This window comes from Sciurus carolinensis, chromosome 3, assembly GCF_902686445.1.
Source record: "Sciurus carolinensis chromosome 3, mSciCar1.2, whole genome shotgun sequence".
In the NCBI taxonomy this organism is placed as follows: domain Eukaryota; kingdom Metazoa; phylum Chordata; class Mammalia; order Rodentia; family Sciuridae; genus Sciurus; species Sciurus carolinensis.
The window spans coordinates 50,099,350-50,127,309 of NC_062215.1; the positions used below are offsets into that span (position 1 = coordinate 50,099,350).

Consider the following 27,960-nt stretch of genomic DNA (forward strand, 5'->3'; position numbering starts at 1 on the left):
AACTTTACTATCTGCTCAGCATGCTCAGGGCATCACTATAAGGTAAGGACAGTTGTTATTCCCATATTACAGATGAGGAAACTGAGGCTAAGACGCAGTGACCTGTCTAACTCACAGAGTTCCTAAGTGGGTGAACCAAAGCTTAGATCCAGATTTCTGGATTCATGCTTATTTCCTCCATCACACTTTAATCCTAGCACATCTCTAGCAGGACCAGGCCTGGGTTCTGAGTTTTTACACACCCATCATGACACCTTTTCCCATTCGTCTAAGGTGTCTTCTGTTCTATCTACTGGATGTTCACAATACAAATTTGTTCACAATAGTCACAGTTACACCATTTCATACACAGAAACCTCTGAGGACAGTAGGATGCCAGCCTCAGCCTCACCAGATGCTGGGATGGCAACATGGAAAACATACCTCTCCATTGACAAAGCCATACTGCAAGGCCACGAGGAACCCCTGGAACAAAAGGAAGATGCAATGTGAACTCTGACTGGGTAGAAATATCTGATAATTACCAGCAAAGCGCAAGAGACTCCCAGAAGAGGCATGCAACCACATTACTTACACTAACTACAGTTAGTCATACTGGTTTTGCTAACTTGGATTTCTAAGGCATCTCTTCTTACTTTGGCATCTACCACCCATACCAGCCTACACATTTGCTTTGGTGGTGAAGGGTATCCATAGGTCAAAGATGATTGAATCCCCATAAATCAATTACATGAATCCCAGGAAGGCTGCTATCCCACTTCTACTTGTCCATGGTGGTCATTGGCTAATTTATTTTGCCTAACTTGCATTCTTTCTTTTTGGAATCTAACCCTCTCCTACTTTTTGGGCCTCTGTCAATCACATGGTCTCCATTTTCTAGCATGACTATCACCTCAATAATTGGTCCAAATTGGCCAAGCAGGGCCAATCAGAGTACTTTTCACTGGGAAAGAGGCGAGTGCAGCACTGTCTTCATTTTCCATCTTTATAGACAATGTAAACCCAGTGATACTGCTAGAATCTTCCCAGCTGCATGGGGAGAGCCCATCTGAACATGAAGCCAACACAGAAGAAAGCAGAAGCCAGAGAGATGGTGAGAGACAGATTTCTGATGATATTGTTTGAGAACCTGGATTCAGATGTCTGGTCCTAAATTTTTCACTTATGTAACATAATACATACACTTTTCTCTTATCAGAATATTTCTTTTGAAAAGATTATTTCCAATCTCTGGTTTCCCATCACACTTAGAATAAAATAAACTCCCTAGCCACAAAAGGTCCTAGGTGATCTAGGCTCTGTGTCTCTGTGTTGCTGATTTCATCTTTTGCACGCTTTCCTTCAGCCACTATATTCCAGCAACAGGGGCATGAGCTTGTCAAGTTCATACATTAATATTGTAGATTGTAAATGCACTTAGTATCATTATTTTTAAAACTGATGCACGTACACATCAATCAGAAATTTTCTCGGTTGCAAGGTTGAACATAATCATGATCACAGAAACAAAGAGGTAGGATTTTTCCTCTCATAATAATGATGACTAATTCATTCATTAGTATTCAAACAAGCTTAAAGAATATGTTCCACTCCTCTGGACTTCAGAATCATTAATATTTATGTTCAGATTCCCTGTTCTCACTCAGCTGGATGATGGTGGGTAAGTGGGATGTGCTTGTCAGTAGAAGGCCTCGATCTCTCTCCACAGAGCTGCTTGAGTGTCCTCTTGACGTGACAGCTGGTTTCCCCCAGAGGGAGTGATCTAAGAGAGCAAAGCAGAAGCTGCAACCCATTTTATGACCTAGTCTTAGAAGTCACACACCATCATGTCTACAACATCCTGATCATCACATTGGTCAACCCTATTCGATGTGGAAGGAGACTAACAAGGGGCATGTATAGCCACTGAAGGACATTTGGAGACTGGTTACCACAGTTCACCTCTTCTCAAAGCCCTTTGCACTTCCTGTTTTCTGGATGCTTTTCCCTCAAACTTCTGCCTAACTAGCTGCTTAAAATCCAGATCTTAGCTCACATATCACCAAAAAGAGGTTTTTCCAGGTCACCTAAGTCACTATCACAGCGGTCTATTTTATACATTCTTAATACTGATATTATTGTAATTTGTCCAGTTAGTTATTATCTATCCCTCTCTGTCTCACGTGCAGTAAGACTAGCATCCTTATCTTGGCTTTTCACTATCAGAGCCCCAGCATCTGAAACAATGCCCAGCATTTAATAGGAACACAAACAATATTTGTTGAATGAAAGAGTGAGTGAGTGAACCAATGAATGGGTTGAGATCTTGCCACAATTAAGAGTTTTGCCTTGTACAATATCAACCCAATTATAAAACATGGCAAGATGGTTTCTTCTTTATTCTCCTCTTAGTTATTTACAATTATGGACCCAAGGATTATAATGAAAAGACTATAGATCACCATATAAAGGTATTTTCATTTGCAAACCATTTGTCTTGGGGAAATTTCAATAAAGGGATAATCCCTTGAATTTGGAAAATTTTCCTGGATTCCCCCTATAACTGCCAAAGTCTGGAATCAAAGATACTTCGGTTAATGTTTATTTCTGTTGATTCCCCTGACTTTGATGCTTCCTGATTTTCTGAACAGCCACCTGTGAGAACCTGCACACCCAGAGTTTTCTTAATTGCCATGAAGGCCTGTGGAATTTGGGTTAAGTGGCTGGTATATCTGAGCTGGATGTGTGTTTGGGACCCAAGTACTTGAGTGTTTGTGGGAAGAGTCTCACAAAAGGCCAGAACCCATCAGGAAAGGATGCATCTCCAACTGAATGGTGAAGGTCCCAATGGTAGGCTGATTCCTCTTACATCTCTTGATAATAATTAAGTTATTATCAAGGTTTTTCTGCTCTTCCTTGTGTAAGCCCTTGTTGGTACATCGCTTTTGGAGCCTGATCAGGCATCTCCATGCTGGTTATCACAACATCAGTCATTTGCTCTGATTCTGCCTACTGATGTGGAATTTTCCTTCTGTTTTGTACCTAGATGTTTCATGACTATAGCTCCTACATGGGAGCATCGTGGTACTAATGAATCATTTCCACACATGCAATCACATCAGAGGTTCATAGCTGCCTTGCATAGTTGGCAGGACCTCTGGGCACATGACATAAGAACTGGCTTTCGATGGGCCAGAATTCTTATAAACAAGTTGGCTACAATAGGATCCCCATGACAAATGTGTCTTTTCACTTCCTCAGGTTCTTTCTTCATTATTATAGGAATATCCTGGAGTATGACTCTCATTCTAGGTAAAGTGACTGTGAAGACAAAAGGTCCCATAGATCACATGTTTTTTGCATCATTTGCCACCAGGGCTTGGCCATCTCTCCATAGGTCCATTGATAACACAAGGCTGGTGAAACTCTATTATGGTTTGGATGTCAGGTGTCTCCTAGATGCTCTTGTGTTAATGCAGGAATGTTCAGAGGTGAAAATGATTAGAATGTGAAAGTTGTAACCTGATCAGTTCATCCTAGTTTGAATGGACTGACTGGGTGGTAACTATAGACAGGGGGGTGTGGCTGGGAGAAGTGAGTCTTCTCCCAGCCACATGACCTAGAAGATTTCTTCTTCCCTGCAGCCCCCTCCCCTTTCTCTCTCTGCTTCCTGGGTGCCATAAATGGAGCAGAGCTCCTTTGTCTTGCCCTTCCACCATGATGGTCTGCCTCACCTTGAGTTCAGAGCAATGGAGTCATCTGTCTATGGACAGAGACCTCTGAAAATGTGAATCCCAAATAAACTTTTCCTCCCCCAAGTTGTCAGTTATTTTGGTCACAGTGCTGAAAAGTTGACTAAAATACTCCCCAAGCAGTAAACCTTTGGAAGAGTGAAGAACCCTCCAAAGCAGCAACAAAAGGAAGCTGTGAGGGCTAATGCTGTTCTTGCTGATTCCCATGGTAGAGTCACTAAAATATGACCCCACACCTGTGCCACCACATGTGTGCCTACTCATGCTTTCACTCTCCCTGATGGATTGGAGAGGAATATTGCCAGGTATTCAGAAGGTGGGAGACTTGCCACAGAAACCCTCAAGATGTTTTTTCTGGACCAGTTCTTATAAAAAACAACCTGCAGACTCACTCTGATTCCTCAAATTCCACACAATCATTAAAAATAGTAAAATCATTCTTACTTTAAACCATGCAGTTTTGGGGTGGTTTCTTACATAGCAATAGATGACCTAAAACATCCCTTTTGTCCAAGAATCTGATAGGCTAGGTTTCTTTCTTAGAAATCTACCCCACATAACTCCACATGAATTTTCTGGTCCTCAACTAGCCTTAGATGTGTGAGATCAGTTGATCAAGAGCTCATACTGATTGATCATGTCCTGGGGCTGGGGCCAGGGGAGGGCAGGGGTGAGAGGCCACCAAATCCTACTGATATATAACAGCTGCAGGATTTTGCCTTTGTTTTGTTTTTTTTTTTCCTCATTTGGGATTAACTTTTAAAGAAGATTAAGGCCAAGCAACACAGGAAACTCAAATTACTAAATCTTAGCTTTTGAAATCCCCCAAAAGACTGAAATACATTAAACATGTTTCCATAATGAAAAAAAATTTTTTTTGCTTAGTCTCAGTTCAAAGCCACAAATAAGAAATCAGCTCCAACAGGACGGGGAACATACAACATTGTCAAACTGCCCAGAGCACATCTCAGGCTCTGTATCCTCCGTCTTTAGTGAGCAAAGCACATTTTCTCTGCTCTGTGCATAGAATCTCAGCACCTGACCCTATCTAGTGGCAATGGCTTCAAGACTCTGGTCTAAGGAACTTGATATCTCCTGGTTAAAGATCCTTGCAGGGCACCTGAGAGGCATTATAGCATGGTGGTTATAGGCAGGGTCTTAACCTCCAGATAAAAATCTCATCTTTGCCACGTGTTCTCTGAGTCTCAGTTATTTTCTTTAAAATGCATATAACAACTTCTTCAATTCATATTGTGAAGATCCAATAAGATAGAAAGAGTTTCATATTAAACAGATATTTTGTAATGTACAATTTTAATTCCTTTTCTGGTACACTAACTACATTTTTTGAGTTATTTTCTTAGTATTTATTCCAGGAATTATAAAAATAAATATTCACATTAATATTAACTTTATTCTAGTCAAATATAAAAATTTTCTTCAAAGTTGCTCCATTTATTCATTCCCCTCTAGTGTTATTATTCTCATGTATACTAGATCTTAATGTGTTATAAACAAAATAACACAATTTATAATTATTATTTTATATAATCTTATGTATTTAAAATCAGTTAAGAGAATCTACCTTTTCCCGCATTTTTTATTTCTTCATATGAATTTGAGTTACTATATATGGTTATAGTTCTTCAAAGGAAGAACTTCCTTTGAAACTTATAGGAGTGTTTGCCAACATTCTCTCAGTCTTTGTTTATCTGAAAATGTTTTTATTTCACCTTCATCTTGAAACACAATTTTAATGGTCAGAGAATTCTTGATTGACAAGTTTTGTCTTCCTTTCAGCATTTTCTTTTTTATTATTATTATTGTAAACAAATGGGGTACAACTTGTTTCTCTGGTTGTACATGAAGTAGAGGCGTACCATTTGTGTAATTATACATTTACATATGGCAATGCTGTTTGATTTATTCTGTTATTTTTTCCTACCCCCACACCTCTCCCACCCCTCCCACCCCTCTTTTCCCTCTATACAGTTCCTACTTCCTCCATTCTTGCCTCCCTCCCACCCCCCATTATGTATCATCATCCACTTATCAGCGAGATCATTTGCCCTTTGGTTTTTTGAGATTGGCTTATCTCACTTAGCATGATACTCTTCAATTTCATCCATTTGTCTGCAAATGCCATAATTTTTTATTCTTTATGACTGAGTAATATTCCATTGTGTATATATAACACAGTTTCTTTATCCATTCATCAATTGAAGGGCATCTAGGACTTAAAATCAGCATACTACAGTGACACAGCCACATCAATGTTCAGAGCTGCTCAATTCACAATAATCAGATTGTGGAACCAACCTTTCAGCATTTTCAATGTGTCATACCTCTGGCTTCTTGCCTCTCTTATTCAGTTAATTGTTGTGTTGGTTCTATTATGTAGCGAGTTATTATTCTCCATTACTTCCAAGACTTTCTCTTTGAGTTTATCTTTCAACAGTTTGACTATAATGTTTCCAGGTGTAAATCTCTTTGTCTTATGCTACTTGGAGATCATTGAGCTTCCTGGATGTACAGATTAATATTTTCCATCAAATTTGGGAAATTGTCATCTATTATTTCTCCAATATTTTTCCTACCCCTTTCCATTTATTCCTGTCCTTCTGGAACTACCATATGTGTATGTTGGTATGCTTAATCACATTCCATAAGTCTCCACAAGTGTTACTTTTCTTCATTATGTTTTCTATTTGTCAGATTGGATAATCTCAATTGACCTATTTTCAAGTTCATTAATTCCTTCTTCTACCTTAAATCTGAGAGTCTACTTTTCTAGTGAAATTTTCATGTCAGTCATTGCACTTTTCAACTCCAGAATTTACATTTAGTTCTTATTTTACAATTTCTCTCTTTTAGTAGAAATTCTTTTGTGGATGAATTATTGTCATCATACTTTCCTTTAACTCTTTAAACATGATTTCCTTTCATTATTTGAACATATTTGTAATGGCTTCTTTGACATTGTTGTTGGCTAATTCCAACATCTGCAGCCCTCAGAGAATTTCCATTCCCTGGTTTTTGTCCTGAATATGGACAGCTCTCTTTTTTTTTTCCCTTTGTACATCTTTTTTTCCTTTTGCCAGAGCTGGAAATTTTAAATAATACATTATAGTAATTCAGAATTCTGAGTCCACACTCTCCACCCCTGGTGTGGTGGCCATTGTTTGTTGGGTTAGCAACTTTTCTGGACTACTATTTCTGTGTAATCCATCTTCCCTGTGGTATATAACCACTGATATCTGTTCATTTTTAAATTGTGGTATGTGTGTGTAAGTGCATGCACACATTTTTATCTATAAGACGTGTTTCCTGTGCTTCCTTAAAATAGATAGTTGGTTAGCCAATAATTGATCAAAATTATGCTCAACCATTTTGAGCCAGTAAGGCTCCAAAAGCCTTTGTAAATGGGTCTACGTGTTGCTTGGGGAACAAAATCCATAGAATTTATGAAATATCCCTGGTCTTTACTTTCTATCAGGCTTTCTCATGTTTCTTCTGTGTGTATACAGGAGCTCATATTCAGTCAGAGATGTGAGGATATACTTTCTGATCTGTCTTGAATATGTACGCATTCTTGTGCATCTATACAACATTTTATTCCACCAGAGAGATATGTGGGAGATTAACAAGACCCACTATGGTGGTCTTATTTATCGGATTTCCCTGTTAAATCTGTGGTTAGCCCACTAGTCCACTTTTTGACCTATAAAGGACAGTAACTTCAGGTTGTGACATTGTCCTTACCTAGTCCCTTGCCACTGAGATCACTACTGTACTTGGCAATGCCTAGGCCTATGAGATTTTTCTGCTTCCTTGTTCAAATCAAGTCAGCCCCCTTATGCAGTAAAGCTGCTTATTTTCATTAGAACTTCCTAAAGCAGTCACAGCCAAAAATGACACAGAATCCCATTGTTCTTAGTTCAGTAATCTTTCTTGAAAAAAAACTTTGTCAACCTCTTCTATGTCTTTGTTGATTGCTATTAACAGTTGTCAAATTTTATTTTTTTATTTTTTGGGGGGAGAGAATTTGTCATTTCTCCTCCATTCCAGCAAGTCCTGCTTCTACATTAGCACTTGAAGTTTATTAATTCTAAGACCATTACTGTTGGGGCACTTTTGCTGTGTCCATGCTGTTGGCACTTATCTGTTGCATTAGTGGTCTTTTCTAATGAGCCATGCTTCCCTGTATTCATGTCCCTGTGCAGTCCCCTCCTCTTTTTCATCCTAGGCTTGGTCTATGACTTGCTTTAAAGATCAAAATGCAGAAGCATCAAGGTGTCAGTTCCAGACCTAGACATTTAAAAACATGGCAGTTTCAGCTTTTTGTTCTTAGGTACCCTGAACTGCCACATAAGAAGTTCAACCACTTTGTGGAAAGACCACAAGAAGAGAATATGTTAAAAGTGAGAGGCCCTAGGTGGGCACAGTGGCACATGCCTGTAATCCCAGCAGTTGGGGAGGCTGAGGCAGGAGGATGGTGAGATCAAAGCCAGCCTCAGCAAAAGTAAGGTGTTAAGCAACTCAGTGAGACCCTGTCTCTAAATAAAATACAAAAATAGGGCTGGGGGTGTGGTTCAGTGGTTGAGTGCCCCTGAGTTCAATCTCTGGTACCCCCTACCCCCAAAAAATAAAAAAGGAAGCGAGAGGTCCTAAGACCATATGGAGGTCAGGAAGGTAGTTGGAGGTAGGAAATGAGGCCCCAGAAATTTGACAAATGAGGCCAGCCCCAGTTTAAGTCTCTAATGTGTGTGAAGAAACCATCATAGAAGCACCAGCTCCCACAGGTTCACAGGAGCAAAGGTTAGCCATCCCTACTGTGTCCTACCTGGACTCTGACTTCCAGCATTATGAGAGGAAAAAAATGAAAATCATCTTAAGTTACTAAGTCATAGACAGTTTAAGTAATAACCAAAATGTTCAGATAACTTAATGACAGTCAGCCTCTGGGTTTTAGTTTTATCCCATACACATCTGTCAGGTTCAAGAACTTCCTGGTGTGGTCCTATGCCTCCTTTACCCAAGTTGTATTGTGTCTCATGTACACATCATGTCTGAAGCACAGACAAGGATCACTTTGCTCAATGCTCTGCAGAGAACCCAGCAAAAATAGGCCCTTAATAAAAGGCTTCATGTTCACACACTCAGCTGATATGATGATGAGTCACACTACCTATTACAGTCCAGGAACAAACTCTCTTCCCTTCTGAGTCACTGAGTCATGCTGTCAGAATCAAGGCAACATCTCCCATCTGCACACCCTTTTAATGCTAAGGGTCTTCACCAATAAAGCCTGCTGATGCTGATGGGCTCGCTCCATTCTGAGCCCACTTAGATCACATGCATTTTATTTTCTCCCAAATCAAGGCATCACAGTCAGACTCCTACTTACATGGAAGGAGCTCAATGTCAATTGAATGAAGAGTCGTATGAGTTTCGAAAATCCTTGAATTTGGTCATCAGTGATGAAAGAGAAGAGGATCTCGTGGACACCCAATAAAGGAATGAGGACCAGTGTTGATTTTGCCAGTCTGCAAATGACAACCAAATAACCATCTGAGGGCCACACTGGGACTATGCAGCTTTTCCTGCTCTTTGGTGTATGTCCTTATCACATTGATGAATAGTTGATTTTTCAGTTTGGTCTCTGACTACACATTTAATGCTTATGGGTCTTATTTACTGTTGCATCCCTACACATGGTAGATGCTCAGGAAACATGAATGGAATGAATAAATGCATATATGAATGAATGACTCCTCCCATATAGGTTTATCCTATGTATACAGATATTAATGTTTTGCTTGACAGGTAGATTGCATGCAAGTAGCTGCCACACCAAGACTCACCCCTCCCAGGTTTGACAGTTTTCCTATTGCATGGCTAGCAGATGTCTCTATCACTTTTTCTACTCAGGTCTTTCAATGTCAGGACTTTTAATGTCAGCCTGAGAATGGAGAGAAAATGAGTTGCCCAGGATCACAAAACCTAAATGGCAAATCCCAGCTTAGAGGTGGGGCCTCTGACAACCTCAGGCCCTGCATACTCCAAACTAGGCTTTGCCCTTGGCCCTCAGACAACCCTCAAACCTGTAAGGGCTACAGGAAATGAAAAGTTGATCCTCCTCATAAAAAGTGCTGTGTGAAGGTTTACTGCTATATACAGTCTACACAAAAAAGACAAACATTCCTTTGTACCACCCACGTGTAAAGTGCACAGCTGGGACCCAAACACTCCAGACTGGTGAATCCCAAATGTGGCTGACTAGTAAAATTCCTTACAGAGCTTTTAAAATATATCCAGTGGGTCCTCCAAATATGTGGGTTCCGCACTGGTGAATTCAACCAACTGAGGGTGGGAATTTTTTTTAATTTTGTCTACACCAAATATGCACAGACATTTTTCTTGTCATTAGTCTCTAAACAATACAGGATTGCAACTATTGATAAGCATTTACATTGTTTTAGGTATGAGAAGTAATCTAGAGATGATTTCAAGTATTTGGGAAGATGGGCAGATAGCAAATACTATGTTATTTTTATATAAGGAACTTGAACATCTGTGGATTTTAGTATCATGGGGGATCCTGGAACCAAACCTCCATGAATACCAAGGGACACTTCCTGGGCCTGTGTCAACAACCTGAATCCAAACCTCTGGAGGTTGAGTCCTGAGACTGTGAATTTTTAAAGAAATTCCCATAGGATACTGATAAATAGCTAAGTTTGGAAATGACTGGTCTTTACTATTGAGCTGTTTCTTCATTTGAAACTAACCACATTAGCAAAGGTGACTCATATTCAGGGTAAAAACAAAGCTATTGTCTAATATGCATTGGAAAAAAGGAGATTAATTGTAATGTGTCTTTAGCCAGTCACTTCTCTAAGCCCCCAGAGGTAGAGATGTAGAAACTCAGAATGTCATCAAGAGTTAATAGGCAGTTCTTCAGGAAGGTTGAACTCTATCCAAATACAAGCTTACTAGAATCCTGAGTCTGAGACCCTTCCAAGGTAATGTCATCAGTGAAACAAAAACCTTGCACTATATGGCCTTGAAGGATGTAAAGCCAGAAGAGGGGAGTAGGAGCCACCATGCAGGAGTGACACCACCTGGCCATGTGGGTTTTGTGTCCCTGACCTTTGAGCTTCAGGGGAGGCCCATGTGTGGGGAGAGGAGCTGCAGGTCCTGGTCAGGTGGTTCTCCTGAGTGGAACTCAGATCTGCTTCCACCCCCATTCCCATCCGGGTGGGAGTCCCTCTGCTAGGCAACAGTAACTTGTTTCTGGGGAGAGAATATTTCAAGAGGTCTCCCCCACCTCCTCTTCCTACTCCTGCTCCTTCTCCTCCTTCTCTTTCTTCTTCTTGTGCTGGGGATTGAATCCAGGCCCTTATGCATTCTAAGCCAGCACTCTATCATTGAGCAATATCCACAAAGTCTAAGAGTTTTGTTTTGTTTTGTTTTGTTTGTCTTATTTTGAAATTTGCAGGAGTATTTTAAAGGTTGCAAAATGGTGATCACAGGTTGGATTTGACCTGCAGACAGTTTTACTTAAATTACATAGTGATTTGTTTTTTGCTATTAGAGACATCTTTAAGGAGATGGCAAAGCAAAGAAGTCCAGATTTTCATCTCTTGGAAACAGCACATTTGGGAGCCAAACTCCAACTTGGCAATCATTCGTCCCAACTGGGTTACGGCTCTCCCTTTAGAGGGAAACTGTGATCTTCAGCCCCCACCCAGCCTGTACTACTTACTTATGGTTTTTTTGTTGTTGATTTTTTTTTTTTTTTTTTTTTTTTTTGGTGCCAGGGATTGAACTCAGGGGCACTTGACCATTGAGCCACATCTCCAACCCTATTTTATTTAGAGACAGTGTCTCAATGAGTTGCTCAGTGCCTCCCTTTTGCTGAGGTTGGCTTTGAAATCACAATTCTCTTGCCTCAGCCTCCTGAGCCACTGGGATTACAGGCATGTGCCACTGCACCTGGTTCGCTTACGTTCTTATTTGGCCCTTGCACATGCCTGAATCTATGACTCTTGCTCTGGGCTATCTGGGTTTTAAGAACACATAGTCACATGCTTCCCTGTGGGTCATGTATTACCATGAACTTATTCTGGGGCCACGTTATGGCACTGTGGGCTTTTAAAAAAATAAACTATATATTTTGGAATAATTTCAGATTTATAGAAAAGTTGCAAAGGTTTTACAGAGAGTTGCCACACAGCCTTCCCTCAGTTTCCCCTTTGTTAACCTATACATGGCATGACCCATCTGCCAAACTCAGGAAGCCAACATAGGAATGTTACCAGTAATTAACTGCAGAATTTATTTGGATTTCCCTGTTTTTCCACTTAATGTCCTTTTCACATTCCAGGATCCCACACTGAATTGAGTATGGAAGAAGAACCATCTTTTGGGTCATTTTAGTTACCATCACTCTCTGGATGGATGCAAGAAGAGATTCTCCATTGCTCATTTTCTTCTAACTTCTCCTTAGACAAAACTACTATTTGTGATCCAACTCAGATGAGAATCCATAAATAGCCCAAGCAGTTTATTCCTATGGACTGTGTGTATACTTCTTTTTCATCCATAACCATTTGTTTATTGAAACAGAACAGTTTATTGTAGTCATTTAACTATTGGACAAATATTTATTGCACATCTGCTCTGGGTACATAAGTGGGTACGGTGGGGGTGGAAGAGTTGGAGATGAAGATGGCAGCGTGCAGAGGTAGCTCTAGATCCGGGTTCAAATACCAGCGTCACCAAATACTAGCAATGTGACCTTGGGCACATAATTTAACTTCCCTATTGATTTCCTTATCTGTAAAAAGAGGATTATACTAATACTAGTATCCATCTGACAGGGTCATCATAAGGATTAAGCCAATAGCATGGGGTAAACCCCCAGAATAAATAATATCTGATCATGATAAACGATCAATAAACTTAAGTTATCACTATTTTTAAAGAAGACATCCCTGCCCTTAAGTTGCTACAGCTTTAGTGATTTTGATCAATTTTTCTCCCATTCATGATGTGTTTAGTCTGTAGTTGCTGATGGGGCTCAGAACTTGCTTCCTCAAAACATGGTAACTCGACTATTTTAAGCTGAAAATTTTTGAGAAAACTATAGAAGCAGGAAGGTTATTCTTCAGTCTCTCCTCTACTTCTCTCCTAAGATCAGCTCAAAAATCTACAAAGCAGTTTGGGGTTGTGGCTCAGTGATAGAGTACTTACCTAGCATGTGTGAGGCACTGGATTTGATCCTCAGCATGACATAAAAATAAATAAGTTAGTAAATAAATAAATAAATAAAACAAAGGTATCGGGTCTATCTACAACTAAAAAAAAATTTTTTTAAACCTACAGAGAATTTTCTGAACTGTCCCTGACGCAGATCCAAAGGCCCTCCTTTGAGAGACGCCCTCCCTGCACCCCCAAGGAAGAGACATTCTTATCTCTGAAGACTCAGAGAAGAATCCGAACCCATAGGTCTTGGTTAGTTCCCCAGTTTAGTACCATTCGATCACACCCCTTCTGTCCACTGATATTTCTCCATAACTCTCCATTCTTCATCAAACCTAATATAAAAATGTACAAGTTTATTCATTCCTTTGGGTCTTCATTTCCTCATAAAGGTTCCTGTGTCACATAAAACTTCTACATAAGTTTGTATGTCTTTTCCCCTGTTAATCTTGTTAGTTGATAATTGATTTTCAGACCCCCCCCAGCCAGAGACTCTAAAAAAAAAAAATGGGGCAAAACCTTTTCTCCCTCAAATTGCCCATCAGGAAATCCTTTTAGGAAGGAAATTGGGTCTTAGCATGTTTAAATGATCCTCCTATGTAAGTTCATTAGGAGTTCCATCCTCATGCCTCAAGTGGAAGGTTAGGATTGTTCATCTATGGAAAGAGAAGTGTCTCCTGCTGGGAACCACAAAGAACAGAGAACTCAGGAAGCTAAGGGTCTGCTGGTTCCTGTCCACATTCCAAGGATATTGCCCTGCTTCTAGCCCTGAAGCTCCTCCTTCATGCTTGACTCAACTCTCCGCTCCAAAACATATAGATGAGACATTTTCTGTTTCCTTTACTTGATGGTGGAAGCCCAGGGACAAGGGCTGAGAATACAGAGGGTTCTCCAGCTTCAAGCAACTTGCCTTTTTGGCAGGACCTAACTGTGTTTAATTCAAACTTTCCTAAAATAAACTTCTGGAGGAGGGCCAGATCTTGAACATTACATTCCAAAAGTTTTCAAAATCTCAGAGAGTTGGAGGCAGTCATACCTACTGGAGCGTGGATGAAATGTTGTGGGCCCATCTGAGGGCTTTCGGAAAAACAAACATGGAGGGGAGACGTGGAAGAGAAGCAGGTTTTCAACGTGGGAGAGGGCAGCATGAGATGGGCATGCTAACAACTTACTGGGGTGACAGGAGGTGGCCCTTCCAGAGCTTGGAAATGAGGGAATTAGCACTAATTCCTGAGAGCAAAGTGACAAATGAGCTCACAGATGCTGTAGGAATCTCCAGCCCAGGGAGCAAAAATAGCATGGGTGTGTCTCAACAGATAGGTTCCTGATTTTTTTGCTAATTAAGAAGCATAAACTAGTCCACTGAATTATACTCTGCATGGGGAGAAAAAGTAAATTAGTTGTCAGGATGCCCGTCTCATGCTGCCCTCTTCTGCACTGCAAAAGGCAATGAAAATTACAAAGGAGGATGTTTTTGAGTACTCATCCTACTCTCCACCATGGGGGGTTCACTGGTTCTGGAGAATGAACCACATTCTCAATAGGTAGATGATGCAATGGCTGGGGAGTTTCCCAGGTGTCCTTTAACACCAACCACTCGGCTTTGATAATACTCTCCCCAAGCAACATTCTGGTGATCTCTGGATTTCTAGGAAACATTGTGAGGCATGTGTGCACTACAAAGGAATGCCCTACCCCATCCCCAGCTCCCACAGACATACAAATCAAAACTGCTCTAAGATTTCATCTCACTCCAGTCAGAATGGCAATTATCAAGAATACAAGCAACTATAAATGCAAGGATGTGGGGGGGAAAAGTACACTCATACACTGTTGGTAGGACTGCAGATTGGTGCAACCACTTTGGAAAGCAGTATGGAGATTCCTAAGAAAACTTGAACTGGAACCATCATTTGACCCAGCTATCCCACTCCTCAGTTTATACTCAAAGGACTTAAAAATCAACATACTACAGTGATGCATCCACATCAATGTTTATAGCAGCTCAATTCATGATAGCAAAACTGTGGAACCAACCTAGATGCCCTTCAACAGATGAATGGATAAAGAAAATGTGGCACATCACACAATGGAATATTACTCAGTCTTAAAGAAGAATGAAATTATGGTATTTGCAGGTAAATGGATGGAACTGGAGAATTTCATGCTAAATGAAATAAACCAATCCCAAAATACCAAAGGCTGAATGTTTTCTCTGATAAGTGGATGCTGATCTATAGTGGAGGGTGGGTAGGGAAGAATGAAGGAACTTTGTATTATACAGAGGGGAGTGAGGGGAGAGTGGGGTAGGTGGGGTTGGGAAGGATGGTAGATTGAGACAGACATTATTACCCTATGTATATGTATGAAAAAAAATTTTAAAAGTATTTATCACTGTCAAAAAAGATAATGAAAAAAATAAAAGTTTTTAAAAAATGAATTATAGGGGCATGGTGGCACACACTTGCCCACAATCCCAGCAACTCTGGAGGCTGAGGTAGGAGGATTGCAAGTTCAAGGCCAGGCTCAGCAATTTTGTGAGACCCTGTCTCAAAACAAAAAACAAAAAGGGCTGGGGAAGTAACTCAGTGGTAGAGTCCCTCCTGGGTTCAATCCCCTGGAGGGAGGAGGAGGAGGGGGAAGAGGAGGAGATGAGGAGAAAAGAAGGAGAACTTGTCATCTAGTTTATGTACATTAACTTCTTGCAAGTTCAGTAGGCATCAGTCAACCATTCAGGATCACAGAGAGGCCTATTGTACAGTCTCTGGGTAGTGGCAAACTCACCGAGGCAAGGCCTCTTACCCTGGGAGGACTTTGGGTAGATGTGTACCCAGGCTCCCTTTTTCAAATTTTTTCCTTGAACAAATGGAGAGAGGTGGGGGGAAAGAAGTTTCCAGACAGACTGCATATGTCAGACAGGGTTACTCTTTCCACCCTCAAAGCATCCATCCTGGATCACTGCTCAGGCATAAGGGTTTCCCCAAATGTCTTGATTTACCCTTCCCCAGACCAATGGCTCCCAAGTAAGTACGTACATTCCAGGCCTGTGCAAGCTGACTTATTTAATATTGGAAGAAAACATAATCATAGAAGATAAGAGGAGTTCTTTGATAATATTTATCTATCATTTTGTATTTTCTGTTTTTTATGTATCTTATAAAGTATGTATTAGTTCATTAGACAATATGTATAAATATGATGAGGGACATGCTCAAAATTTCTTTACTGATCAAGAGGCATGATCTGAAAGTTTAAAACCCACTATCTTGGATAACCCTACAGGGAACCTGGAAAAGAAAACAATGAGGCTTTATAGAAACACATTCAGCATGTCCTAAGCAGAAAATTCCATGAGTTATTTCACTAGAGCATCTGATCAGAGGTCCTCTACCCTGGCTATGTATCAGCATCTCCTGGAGAATCCACAGGAGGACGTCTACTTGGTGGGGTTCCATCCCATACTTTCTGAGTCAGTGGTGAGGCTCATGAGGCTGTGTTTTGAGCTGGCTCTCAGGGAATGCTTACAAGCAGCCCGGGTGGAAAGCTATTGTAGGGGGTCACTGAGGGCCTGGAACATGGGGAAGATACCAGAGGTGCATGGTGGGCTTTGGGGACACAAAGCAGCAGGAGGTTGGGCTCAGAGTCCTTTGGAATTCAACTGACCCCTGATTCTGCCACCTGGGAGTATTTGCCTCAGTCCAGCTTCTGGGCACTCTTCTTGTCCCTGCACTTTGCTATCAGAGGACTGCCCTCCCTGAATGGGCCAGCAGCTCTGCTTGCCCTTGGAGCGCCACCCTCAGAGTGGTGAGAGAGGCTGAGCCCTGGGAAAGGGGCCAAGGAGGCTGCTCGACCACTTGGAGCCCCGACTAGAGGCGCCAAGAGAGACAGTGCAACTCCCTGGGGCCCAGGCCAGGCCAGTTCCCCAGGGCTAAGGGTTTCTGCAAAATATTTGAGCAAAAGCCTCAACTAGCAGCTCTAGTATATATTTGCCCATTCCTGAACTGGGTATGTTTACCCTTCAAGATGTCATGGAGCAGGGGTTGGGGGATGATAGTGTGGGGTCTGGATCCTGAGCAATTGCTGCTTATTACCACTGATTAGATGGGCCACTATATCTAGGTCCTCCTCGAATAGTCATAATAAACAGAAGACCAGTCTGCCTCAACACTCCCACTTGACACACCAAAAACAGGCGGCGGGGGGCGGATGGTGGTGATGCAGGCAACACACTTACCTGAGTCCAGTCAGTAAGTCTGGGGTTAGGGGCAGCTCCCCACCACCCGCCACCTGTCTCCTGCTCCACACCAAGGCCCCAGTCCTCAGTGAAGTAACATGCCTGTTCCTTGAAGATGGGGTCCACATTGTACTTTTGTTCTAATTGGAGATATTCATTAATTGTTTGTCAGATAAATGGAAAGATCACCCTTTGGTACCTGGCTCAGCCTTATAAAGAGTGAGGAGCAAGGCTGGAGCCACTTCACCCCCTCCCACCTCCTCTAGTCTGTTGTATGGACTAAAGTTCCTACTTTAGAGCCATTACTTGGGTTAAAACACTTCTTCCCCTAAAGTCCAGGTGAAATGCACCTGCTACAACCAAAGGAAAGGATAACTAGGAAAAGAGAGAGGGAGCCCTCTATCTCCTTCCTTCCTTCCTTCCTTCCTTCCTTCCTTCCTTCCTTCCTTCCTTCCTTCCTTTCTTCCTTCCTTCCTTCCTTCCTTCCTTTCTTCATTTGTTTTTGCAGCAATGCAGATCTCAGTAACATGTCATTTAATTTATGACAAACAAGGACTGCTATCACCACAGAAAGCAGGAGAGATTCAGCAAACACAAGTCACAGAAAAAGCAATTGTATGAGGAACATATTTCCTTAGACTCTAAAGTTTGGTCTTATTCCTCAAGGTCTCAAAAATACTCAAATCTCTTTGAGTTCTAAGTGTGTCTTTTGTTCTGTAGCCTCAAATCCTCCAAGGAAGGCCACTGCCAAATTTCCCTTCACACCAGACTTTCCTTTCTCCATAAGTCACTCATACTTAGAGACATTTACACAGTCTTCTGCTGGGGAATGAGTATGTCCCCGGCTATTCACCAACTGCTTCCTTTTCATGGGACCAGAAGGTCCTCCTCACTGTAAATCCCACATGCTCTTTGACACTATTTTCAAAAGGGCTCTTCCTGACTCACCTTAGCAGACAAATATACTATTGCAACTACTTCTACCCTTCCCAGGACATTAGGCAACATCATGAGAAGGATTCGAAATAACCTTGGACTGCTGAATACAGACCTCAGGCCACTCACCTGTATTTATAATCTCTGAAGCACATTTGATGGGCTTTGAGCTTAGAAATGAGAAGTCTGAGAATTTTCAGGAAAATGAAGAAATTAACCTTGGAAGAAAAAAAAGCAGATGTGGGTAAGTAAGGTTGGACTCCATAATGCTTGAATATTGAGGATACCTAGGTGTGGCCATCTGCTCCTCATTCACAGAAACCAGGGCAGTGTGGCAGTTAGTTGGTTGCAGCAATTACTTAATCTCCACTGCTCCAAAGGCCAATTGATCTGAAGTTCTAAACAAAGATCATAGAGTATCATTTAATTATTCTACTTTAGTGAGGCCCACAGCTAAAATCATCCAAGAAAGACAGAAGGACATTTTCTTCATGATTATGACCATCATAATCATCAACTAACATTTATTGAGTACTTACCAGGCCAGGCTCTGGGATAAGAACTTTCCATAGATTGTTTTATTTCATCTTCATAACAATTCCCTAAAGTAGCCACAACTATTTTTATCCCCATAATACAACAAGAAAACAAAGGCGCAGAGGAGATGAGGATAATTTCTAAGGTTGTGCAGCTTGTCAGGGATGGAACTGTTGCTTAAGTCAGATCTATCTGATGACAACCTTCCCTTCATTTAAACAGTATGCCCCACTGCCACTCATCTGTAAAGAACTCCAGCCTATCCAGGTATGACAGCACATGCCTGTAATCTCAGCTATGTAGGGGTTGAGGTAGGAGGATCATAAGTTTGAGGCCAGTCTCAGCAACTTAGTGAGACGCTGTCTCAAAATAATTTATCTTATTTATTTATTCCTTTGTCGCTGGTGTTGCAGTACTGTACTGGGATGGAACACAGGGGCAGTCCACCACTGAGAAACATCCCCAGCCCTTTTTATTTTTTGAGACAGGGTCTCACTAAATTGCTCAGACTGCCCTCCACCTTGGAATTCTCCTGCTTCAACCTCCCAAGTTGCTGGGATCACAGACTTGTGCCACCCCAGCTCAAAATTAAATTTTAAAAAGCGTTGAGGGTATAGCTCAGTGGCAGAGCACTTGCCTACCAGGTGTAAAACCCTGGATTCAATCCCTAGTGCTGCAAAACAATAACCAGCCAAAGAAAAACAAAAACAAAACAAGATGCTGGCCTTATTGGTGTCTAAGTTGAGGTCCTTCTGTCACCATGGGGTTCACTAGTCAGAATATGTTCTCTGCTCCCTAGAATATTTTCCTTAACTGTTATAGAGTGGACAAATCCGGCCCTTTGTTGCCAACCTTAGTAAAAATGGTAAGATATCCCTGCAAAATTCCTTGACACTTCTCCCTTCAAAAGGCAGAGCCTAATTGCCCCCTCCTCCATGGGAGCTAATTTTAATGACTTGCACATAATGAAAAGACTTTGGTGGAAGTTTTGCTGTGTGACTTCTGAGCCAGGCCCTCAAAAGGATAGCATCCACCTGAAACACTCACTGGGGGAAGCCAGCCACCATGTTGTGAAGGCCCTCAGGCAGCCTGTGGAAACACAGGGAGGACCACAAGGGAGAGTGGCATCCCCCTGCCACCAACCAGCACCACTTGCCAGTCATGTGTGTTCACCACTTTGGGAACCAATCCTCCAGCTCCAGTCAAGCCTTCAGATGGCTGCAGCCCTGGGGACATCTTGACTCCAACCTCCCAGGAGATCATGAACCTCCTGGTGGTGTTGAAGAGCAAGTGGTTGAGGATGGACTGAGTGTGGGCTTGGACAATGAAGAGGAGACAGGAAAGGGAGACAGGACCACTGACACAGGGCCTTTCAAGATCCTCCTAAGGAGTTTGAGTTGTTTTTTTTTTCCTAAAAACAATGGACAACCAGTGATAAATTTGAAGCAGACAAGTGACCTGGTCAGATTTGTACTTCAGCATTTCAGAAAGGTCACTTTAGCATCAGTGTGGAGAATGGATTGGATGAGGGCAAGCTTGGAGGGGACCAGGTAGGAGGCAGTTTCAGAGTTTCCGGGGAGGGGGAGACCATGGAAAGGTGAACTCAATCTGCCGCCATGCAGATTCAATGACGGAGTGACTGCTTTGAAATTATTAAGACGCTTCAGTCAAATGAGCTTTAACCTCAGTGTTTCAGGATATCAAATGTTTGGTAGTGCCATTCACCAAGACAGGGACCACATGGAGAAGGAAGAACATCGGTAATAGGAGGAGGAGTCCAATAGTTTTGAACCTCAGAGATGCCCCAGGCAGTCAGATATCGATGTCTGCACCTCAGCAGAAAGGTCCCAGTCAGAGCCTGATGCCATGAGAATGTGAGATTATTCAGGGAAACTGTGGAGTGGGAGAGAGGAAGAGAGGGTTAAGAGACAGTCCTTGTTATGAAGGGAACAATGAAGGAGGTGATGACAGCAAGAGACTCAGAAAAAGTAGCTGGGAAGCCCTGCTTCCGACTCAGGAGGCTGAGGCAGGAGGACTCTAAATTCAAAGCCAGCTCTGGAAACTCAGTGAGACCCTGTCTCAAAATAAAATTTTAAAAAGGGCTGGGGGCACAGCTCAGTCTTCGAGCACTTCTGGGTTCAAATTCCAATTGGAATGAGTCACAAAAAAGAGGCATCTGAAGCCCATGAGGGGAAGAATTGTGGGAAAGTTTAAAGGCTGCATAGAACTTAAGCAAAGTAAGACTGTTTAGCAACAAGGGGCTCACTAGAGATGACAGGCTGTGATGCTTTGTTTTTTAAATGAAATGCAGAGAGACCCTGTTGACCATGTTTAAGAGGCTTGTCTGTAAAAGGAAGCAGAGATAGAATTGTAACAGACTCAGGATATCAAATGGAGACCATGTCGCTCTACTTTTTTTGCAGGGCTGCAAAAAAAAAAAAAAAAAAAAAAAAAAAAGTTTTTGGTGCAGTTGTTATTTTAAGATTGAAAGATTTAATAGTGTCTCCATGCAATGGAGAAGGAGCCAAAAGAAAGGTTGATCAGGTGATAATTAATGGGATAAAGTCTCTACAGACATTGATCCAGCACAGGACTAATGTCCCTGTCTAGAAATAAGATCTTTTAACCACATACTGAAACACACGTTATAGAAACTAACATATACCTGATATAACTTGCTTTATCAGCCTTGGAAGAATTAATGCTTAAAGCTAAAAAGCTCGAGTTTCAGGCAAACAGCTATTTATCTAAACCGTAAGCCAACAGGAATGATGGAATTTCCCAGCCAAAACATATTTAGTAACAGAAAATTTAAATACAAACTAAATGTAACCAAGTAATTTATCCCCTTTAATGGGATATCTGTTTTTCATCATAAAGAGAAAAACTCTGTGTGCCTGGCTTAATGATTTGTTGAACACAGATTTTTTTTTTTTTTTTTTACAAAGCAAGCTTCAACAGGGTGGGGGGACACATATTTCAACAAATTAATTTCAACCAGGACTGCCTCCTTGGAAATGAAGTGTTGCCACGAGGAAGACATGGAGTCTTTGGGCTTTGTGTCTTCCAGAGACCAGACAAAAGAAACTGGTGTCAACCAACAGGCCGCATGGAGAAAGCATTTCCTCACTGCTGTGGAGTGAAGCACCACCCCGGGTTACCATGGAGTCTGTCCTCTAGGCTTCCCACAAGATGAGTCGGCGGTCATATTTGGTTAGTGCTGGACTTCATTTGTGCATAAGGGAGAAAGGACCCAAATGAGGAACTTTCTCAAGAACCAAGCCAACTCCTTTAGGATTCTGTGACCAGATCAGGAGCACCTAGGACCTCAAACATACAAGGCTCCCTTCCAGGTCCTTCACAGTACAGCTGCCTTCCCAGATGTAACAATCTTGGTGGCACTTTTTTGGCAACACAGGATCTGTGCACAGATCTGAACCTCCAGGTTGGATACAAGCGTGGTAGGAGCCCAGGGACAGACTTCATGTACCCCTAAGCCCTCCCAGCTCTCCCCAGACCCCTGTTCCTCTGACTTGCTATGTGGACTAAATGCCTACTCTTACAGCTGCTCCTTTAGGCCAAAACACATCTTCCTCAAGAGCTGTGCTAAAATGTACATGTTCCACAGAAGAGAGGAAATAGCTGGGAGGGGAGGGAGGGAATCCTTCTCTCATTCATTTGTTCATTTTTCCAAAAGGGAAAACGTCAACAATGATCTGATTTGCAATTTATTTTCACCATGTAAAGTAGAAGATGGGGTGCGGCAAAGATAAGTAGAGGATGGGACAGGACACAGCCATGCAGGGAGATTCCCACTGTAACACTTCAGAAAAGGAGAATACGGGAGGGAGGATATGTCTCTGGAAACCTGGAACAGCAGAGAGCTCCAGAGTTCCTGGTAGGACATAGGACCTAAAGAGAGATAAAGTCAGTGAAGACTGATTTTACCAGTTTCTCAGTTTTCCCAAGTTCTTAGACTATCAGAGAAGATTCAGTGAGAGTAAGCAATGGCTTTGACTTTATGAGATCAACAGATAATTCCAATTTGTTGACTCAAAAAACTCTATTTAACAGGCATTCAGTCTGATCAGTCTCTGAATTCCAAGGATAAGGATATGGGCAGAATGTAATCATTCTATAAGACTATTTTTTAATATAGATTAAGTATATTTATTATAGAATAATATTTACTCAATTATTATGCTTATAATCACCGTAAATATCCAAGTGGAGAAATCCAATGCATCATCCCCAGACTGATTAGATCTTAGACCCATTGTTTGGAGAGAACATCTTATGGATTAGGTTCCATGGAATGTATAAGGTTAACTTTATTGATTTTCTATGGGGATAAGGGAGACTAAGACATAAGAATATACCATGCTCCAATATGACTCAATTCAAAATGTACACTCAGGGATGATAGGCTAATCTAAGTAGCAAAGTCTTATATAAAGAAAGAGGTGGGAATTTTCCTATTTTTTTGTCTGTGAAAGACCCAGAGAATATCTGGATTCTTCAGATTGTCACATTATGGGCATTTTTGAAACATGGGAAATTTTGTACTAACAGAGCAGCAAATGGAGTCTGCCAATGTGTGTGGACATTTAGCATGATATACATTCAGTTCAACCCAGATGCAGATAAGATATGCAGATGCAGTATGGGGGTGCAAAAGGCACCAACTATGATAACTGAGCATGCTTACCAGGGAGCCTGGGATAGTAGACTTTCCTTGGTACCAACACTCTGTTCACCATGAGGGTTGAATTTTTCCCAGAAACCTTTGCTCCATGCCCCAGAAATTATATCCCAAGCTCAAATATGGTAAAGATAAAGGAAAATTGAAATACCAACTACGAGCTCAGTCTTGATTATTATATTACTTTTATGGTATTTTGGTTTAAATAGAATATATGTGGAGATCACAGAAATTTTTCAACATGATAAAGATATAATGTTTGGCTTATAGCACGATCAAGTGCATTGTGGGGAGCTCTGCTCCATGCAGTAATTCAAGGACCCAAGCTCCTTCCATGTAGTAGTTCAGAGAATTCTCGTTTAGAGCTGAAGTTATGCCTGTTCCTATTGGTAGAAACTGCAGTGTGTGGTCACATATGACCAAACATGAAAGCAGATATTGGTTCAGTTACAGTCTGATGGATCTCAGAATGATAACAATGAAATTCTGAATCTCCAAGGACAGAAACAAACCTAGTACCAAGCCAAGCACAGAGAAGGTGCTTAGTAGATGCTAAATGGAAGAGAGTAGATAAATGAGCATTTGGTGCTGAGGAATCTCCACATCAGTCAGGGTGGAGTCTAGGCTGGGTATTTTGCAAGCCTCCTAGGTTGTTCTATGGTGCAGTCACTGGCCAGTCCAGGGTTTCTCCACCTCAGTACCCCTGACATTTGGGACAGTCTGCTTACTTGTTCTGCACATTATAAGAGGTTGTATGCATTCCTGGTCTTTACCCACTATATGTGAGTAGCAAACTGTCCCCACAATTTTTTAAAAAATATTTTTGTCTTTAATTTGTGTAAAGAATTTAAATACTATGTAGTGATTTTTTTCCCCAGAAGAATGGAGTAGAGGATCCATGTCTTTGGAGGAGGCATTGGATATTCAGACCAACAGAATGCTACTAAGTTTGTAAGAGGTAGTCCTTTCCCTCTGGTGGGATCACATAATTACAATGTCCCCACAATTTCTGACAATTAAAAATGTCTCCAGACAGGGCTACATATCTCAAAGGGGTAGAATCACCCCTTAGCAGATAAACATTGGCCTAGTCCAATTCTGATTTTATAAATGAAGAATCGGTAGCCCGGAGGGGTTAATTCTCTTGGATAAAGGATACATCAAAGATCGGTCGTGGAGCCTGGGTTCCCTACTCCTAGATCAGCTCTTTCCACTCCACTTTATGAATTTTCTTTTCCCTTCCACTCTTCTGGAAGCTCTCAAGTCAGTGCATAACATTCTTGACTCCTAGAGCTATGTGGGCTTGGAAAGCATCAGGTTTAGATTCCTATCATTTAGGAAAGAATTTTCTCTATCATCCCTGTTAGCATTTGATCAGTTAATGGTTAAATAAATATCCTTTCCTTTGACCAAGGAGAAACTTTTCCCATTTCTGTTCAAGCTCATTTCCTCTTGCCCATGCCTCTGTAGACAGACAGCAATCTTTCAACAACGTCCTCTCTAAAACCTTCATAGTCCTGAGAATGATTGTGAAATGATCCTTTCCAGGCATGCCTATGGACTTTTGTTAGTTGGGGCAATAGATTAATTAACAGTTTTGTTTCCAAGGAGAAAGAGTCCACTAGGCAGATGTGGGGACATCAGATGGACATTACAGGAAGAGGGAATATAAAAGTATGGGAAAAGTGAAATATCACATTGGATTTGGAGAACTTTGGGTTTCTCCATTCAAGTAGAGTGCAGGGTACCTGTGGTTAGGGAAGCAGACAAGAATGCCAATGATTACCATACTAAGGAGTTTGGAACTAAGCCTAGGGAAGTGGTGACCAGCTAAAGAGTCAAAAGTAGGAGAAAGACAGTAAAATTTTACTCCAGGGGGCGGGCCAAGATGGCGGACTAGAGGGCGGCTGCATTTCATGCTGCTCCAGGACGCAAGATTCAAAAGAGGAGATAGTGAGAGACTTGGGACCAACTCAAAGCTGCCGGGTGAGTCTCTCCTGTTGGGGAGGCGTCCCGGATGGGGCGGTAGCCCCGGAACGCAGGGAATTTGTGAAGTGGAGTTGCTCGGCGAGACGCCCCTCCCCCCACTGGAGCGGTAAACACGGACAACTGGGATCATCGTAGAGGAGGCGGCTCAGCATAGCGCTTGGACTCGAGCAGCCGCTGGGGCTCCGGGCGGCTGCCTGGGGAGGAGCTGCGTGGTGAGCTGTTTGGACCCAGAGTGACCGCTTCCGAACACCGGGGGGTTGCCCGGAGGAGGAGGAGAGGCCCGGCGGGTCGCTTGGGTCTAGGAGTGACTGCATCAGAGCCACGGGCGGTTGCCAGAGGAGGAGCTGCGTGGTGAGCTGTTTGAACTCAGAGTGGGCGCTCCTGAGCGCCGGGGGACTGCCCGGAGGAAGAGGAGGAGCACGGCGGGACGCTTGGTCTGGGAATGACTGCATCAGAACCACAGGCGGTTGCCAGAGGAGGAGTTGTGTGGTGAACTGTTTGAACTCAGAGCTAGCGCTCCTGAGTGCCGGGAGGTTGCCCGGAGGAGGAGGAGAAGCGTGGCTTGTTGTTTGACCTGGGAGTGGCTGCATCAGAGCTGCGGGCGGTTGCCGAAGGAGGAGCCGCGTGACGAGCTGTTTGAACTCGGAGCAGCTGCTCCAGAACACTGGTGGCCTGCCTGGAGGAGGAGAGCGGTGGGACGCTTAGTCTGTGAGTGACTGCATCAGAACCACAGGCGGTTGCCAGAGGAGGAGGCGAGTGGTGAGCTGATTGGACTAAAAGCAACCGCTCCGGAACACCGGTGGCCTGCCTGGAGAAGGAGCGTGGTGAGTCACCTGGTCTCGGAGCCACCGCTCCTGAACACCCGGGGGGCTACCCCAAGGAGGAGGAGGAGGAACAGGGCGGGTCACTTGGACTTGGAGTGACTGCCTAGGGCTACGGGTGGTTGGTGGGAGGAGGAGACCCAAAGTGAGTTGTTTGGATTCCTAGTGACTGCGTTGGAAACCGGGCGGCTGTCCGGAGGAGGAGGTGTGTGGCGGGTCTCTGTGTCTCGGAGCTATTGTACGGGGCTCCAGGTGGTGGCTCAGGGGAGGGGCTGCATAGCCAGGCGATTGGTGCAGAGCAGGGTCCCAGGAGCTAGGTGGCTTCTTGCTGGAAGAGCCGCACAGAGACACGCCTAGGGGCGGAGCGAAGTTTCCAGGGCGGCGGGCAGACTCTCTGGGAGAGGCAGCCTAAGGAGACTCGCCTGCGAAGGGTGAGGCTCCCAGGCCCAGGACGTAGGTCCGGGCCCCTGGGATCGTTGCAGAAGAAGACAGCCCAGCCCAGGGGGTAGTTGTAGATTGAGGGGAACCTCTAGGAGGGCAACTGACTAGCGAGACGTCCCCACCGAGTGACTCTTCCCGGCCAGGGGAGGTTTTCCCACAGGGACAGTAAAGTCAGAGACATAGGCACAAACAGGCCTTGCCTCAGCCCGCAGCCTACTTCCCCGTTGGATGACCATTGGTCAACAAGTGGAGACACCTCTGCCCACTAGCAGGGAATATACGCCACCTGAGGGTCACCACCCTAGAGAGGCAGCTTCTTCGTGGAGCTCTGCATTATCAACCTCCTCCAAGACTTCAGGCTACTGAAGGATAAGAGGGGATATACTAACAATCTTCAGGGACATTATAAGTTGATAGAGGAAATCTGCAATATCTTAATGACCCACTGATCCCTGAACAATATGAGAAAACAAGGGAAGAAAATGCCCCAAACAAATCTAAATGTTACATCAATAAAATCCAACGACAGCATGGCAGAAGAAATGACAGAAAGGGAGTTCAGAATGTACATAATTAAAATGATTAGGGAAGCAAACGATGAGATGAAAGAGCAAATGCAGGCATTGAACGATCGCACCAATCGACAGTTAACAGAGCAAATTCAGGAAGCAAAAGATCATTTCAATAAAGAGTTAGAGATATTGAAAAAAAACCAAACAGAAATCCTTGAAATGAAGGAAACAATAAACCAAATTAAGAACTCCATAGAAAGCACAACCAATAGGATAGAACAGCTGGAAGACAGAACTTCAGATATTGAAGACAAAATATTTAACCTCGAAAACAAAGTTGAACAAACAGAGAAGATGGTAAGAAATCATGAACAGAATCTCCAAGAACTATGGGATATCATGAAAAGGCCAAATTTGAGAATTATTGGGATTGAGGAAGGCTTAGAGAAACAAACCAAAGGAATGAACAATCTATTTGAAGAAATAATATCAGAAAATTTCCCAAATCTGAAGAATGAAATGGAAAATCAAGTCCAAGAGGCTTATAGGACTCCAAATACACAAAATTACAACAGACCCACACCAAGGCACATTATAATGAAAATACCTAACATACAAAATAAAGACAGAATTTTAAAGGCTGTGAGAGAAAAGAACCAAATTACATTCAGGGGGAAGCCAATACGGATATCAGCAGATTTTTCAATCCAGACCCTAAAAGCTAGAAGGGCCTGGAACAACATTTTTCAAGCTCTGAAAGAAAATGGATGCCAACCAAGAATCTTATACC

At 42.5% G+C, this 27,960-nt stretch overlaps 1 protein-coding gene across 1 annotated transcript in view; it reads right to left on the reverse strand.

The window, feature by feature from the left end:
- Positions 1-27,960, reverse strand: part of Glp2r (glucagon like peptide 2 receptor) — an 82,841-nt gene that overhangs the window by 1,751 nt on the left and 53,130 nt on the right. Inside the window, exons 10-12 of the mRNA XM_047543813.1 lie at positions 18,298-18,386; positions 9,139-9,277; positions 424-465 (exon numbers count right to left, since the gene is read on the reverse strand). Coding sequence (XP_047399769.1) covers positions 424-465; positions 9,139-9,277; positions 18,298-18,386 — 270 coding nt within the window. The remainder of the gene's footprint in view (positions 1-423; positions 466-9,138; positions 9,278-18,297; positions 18,387-27,960) is intronic.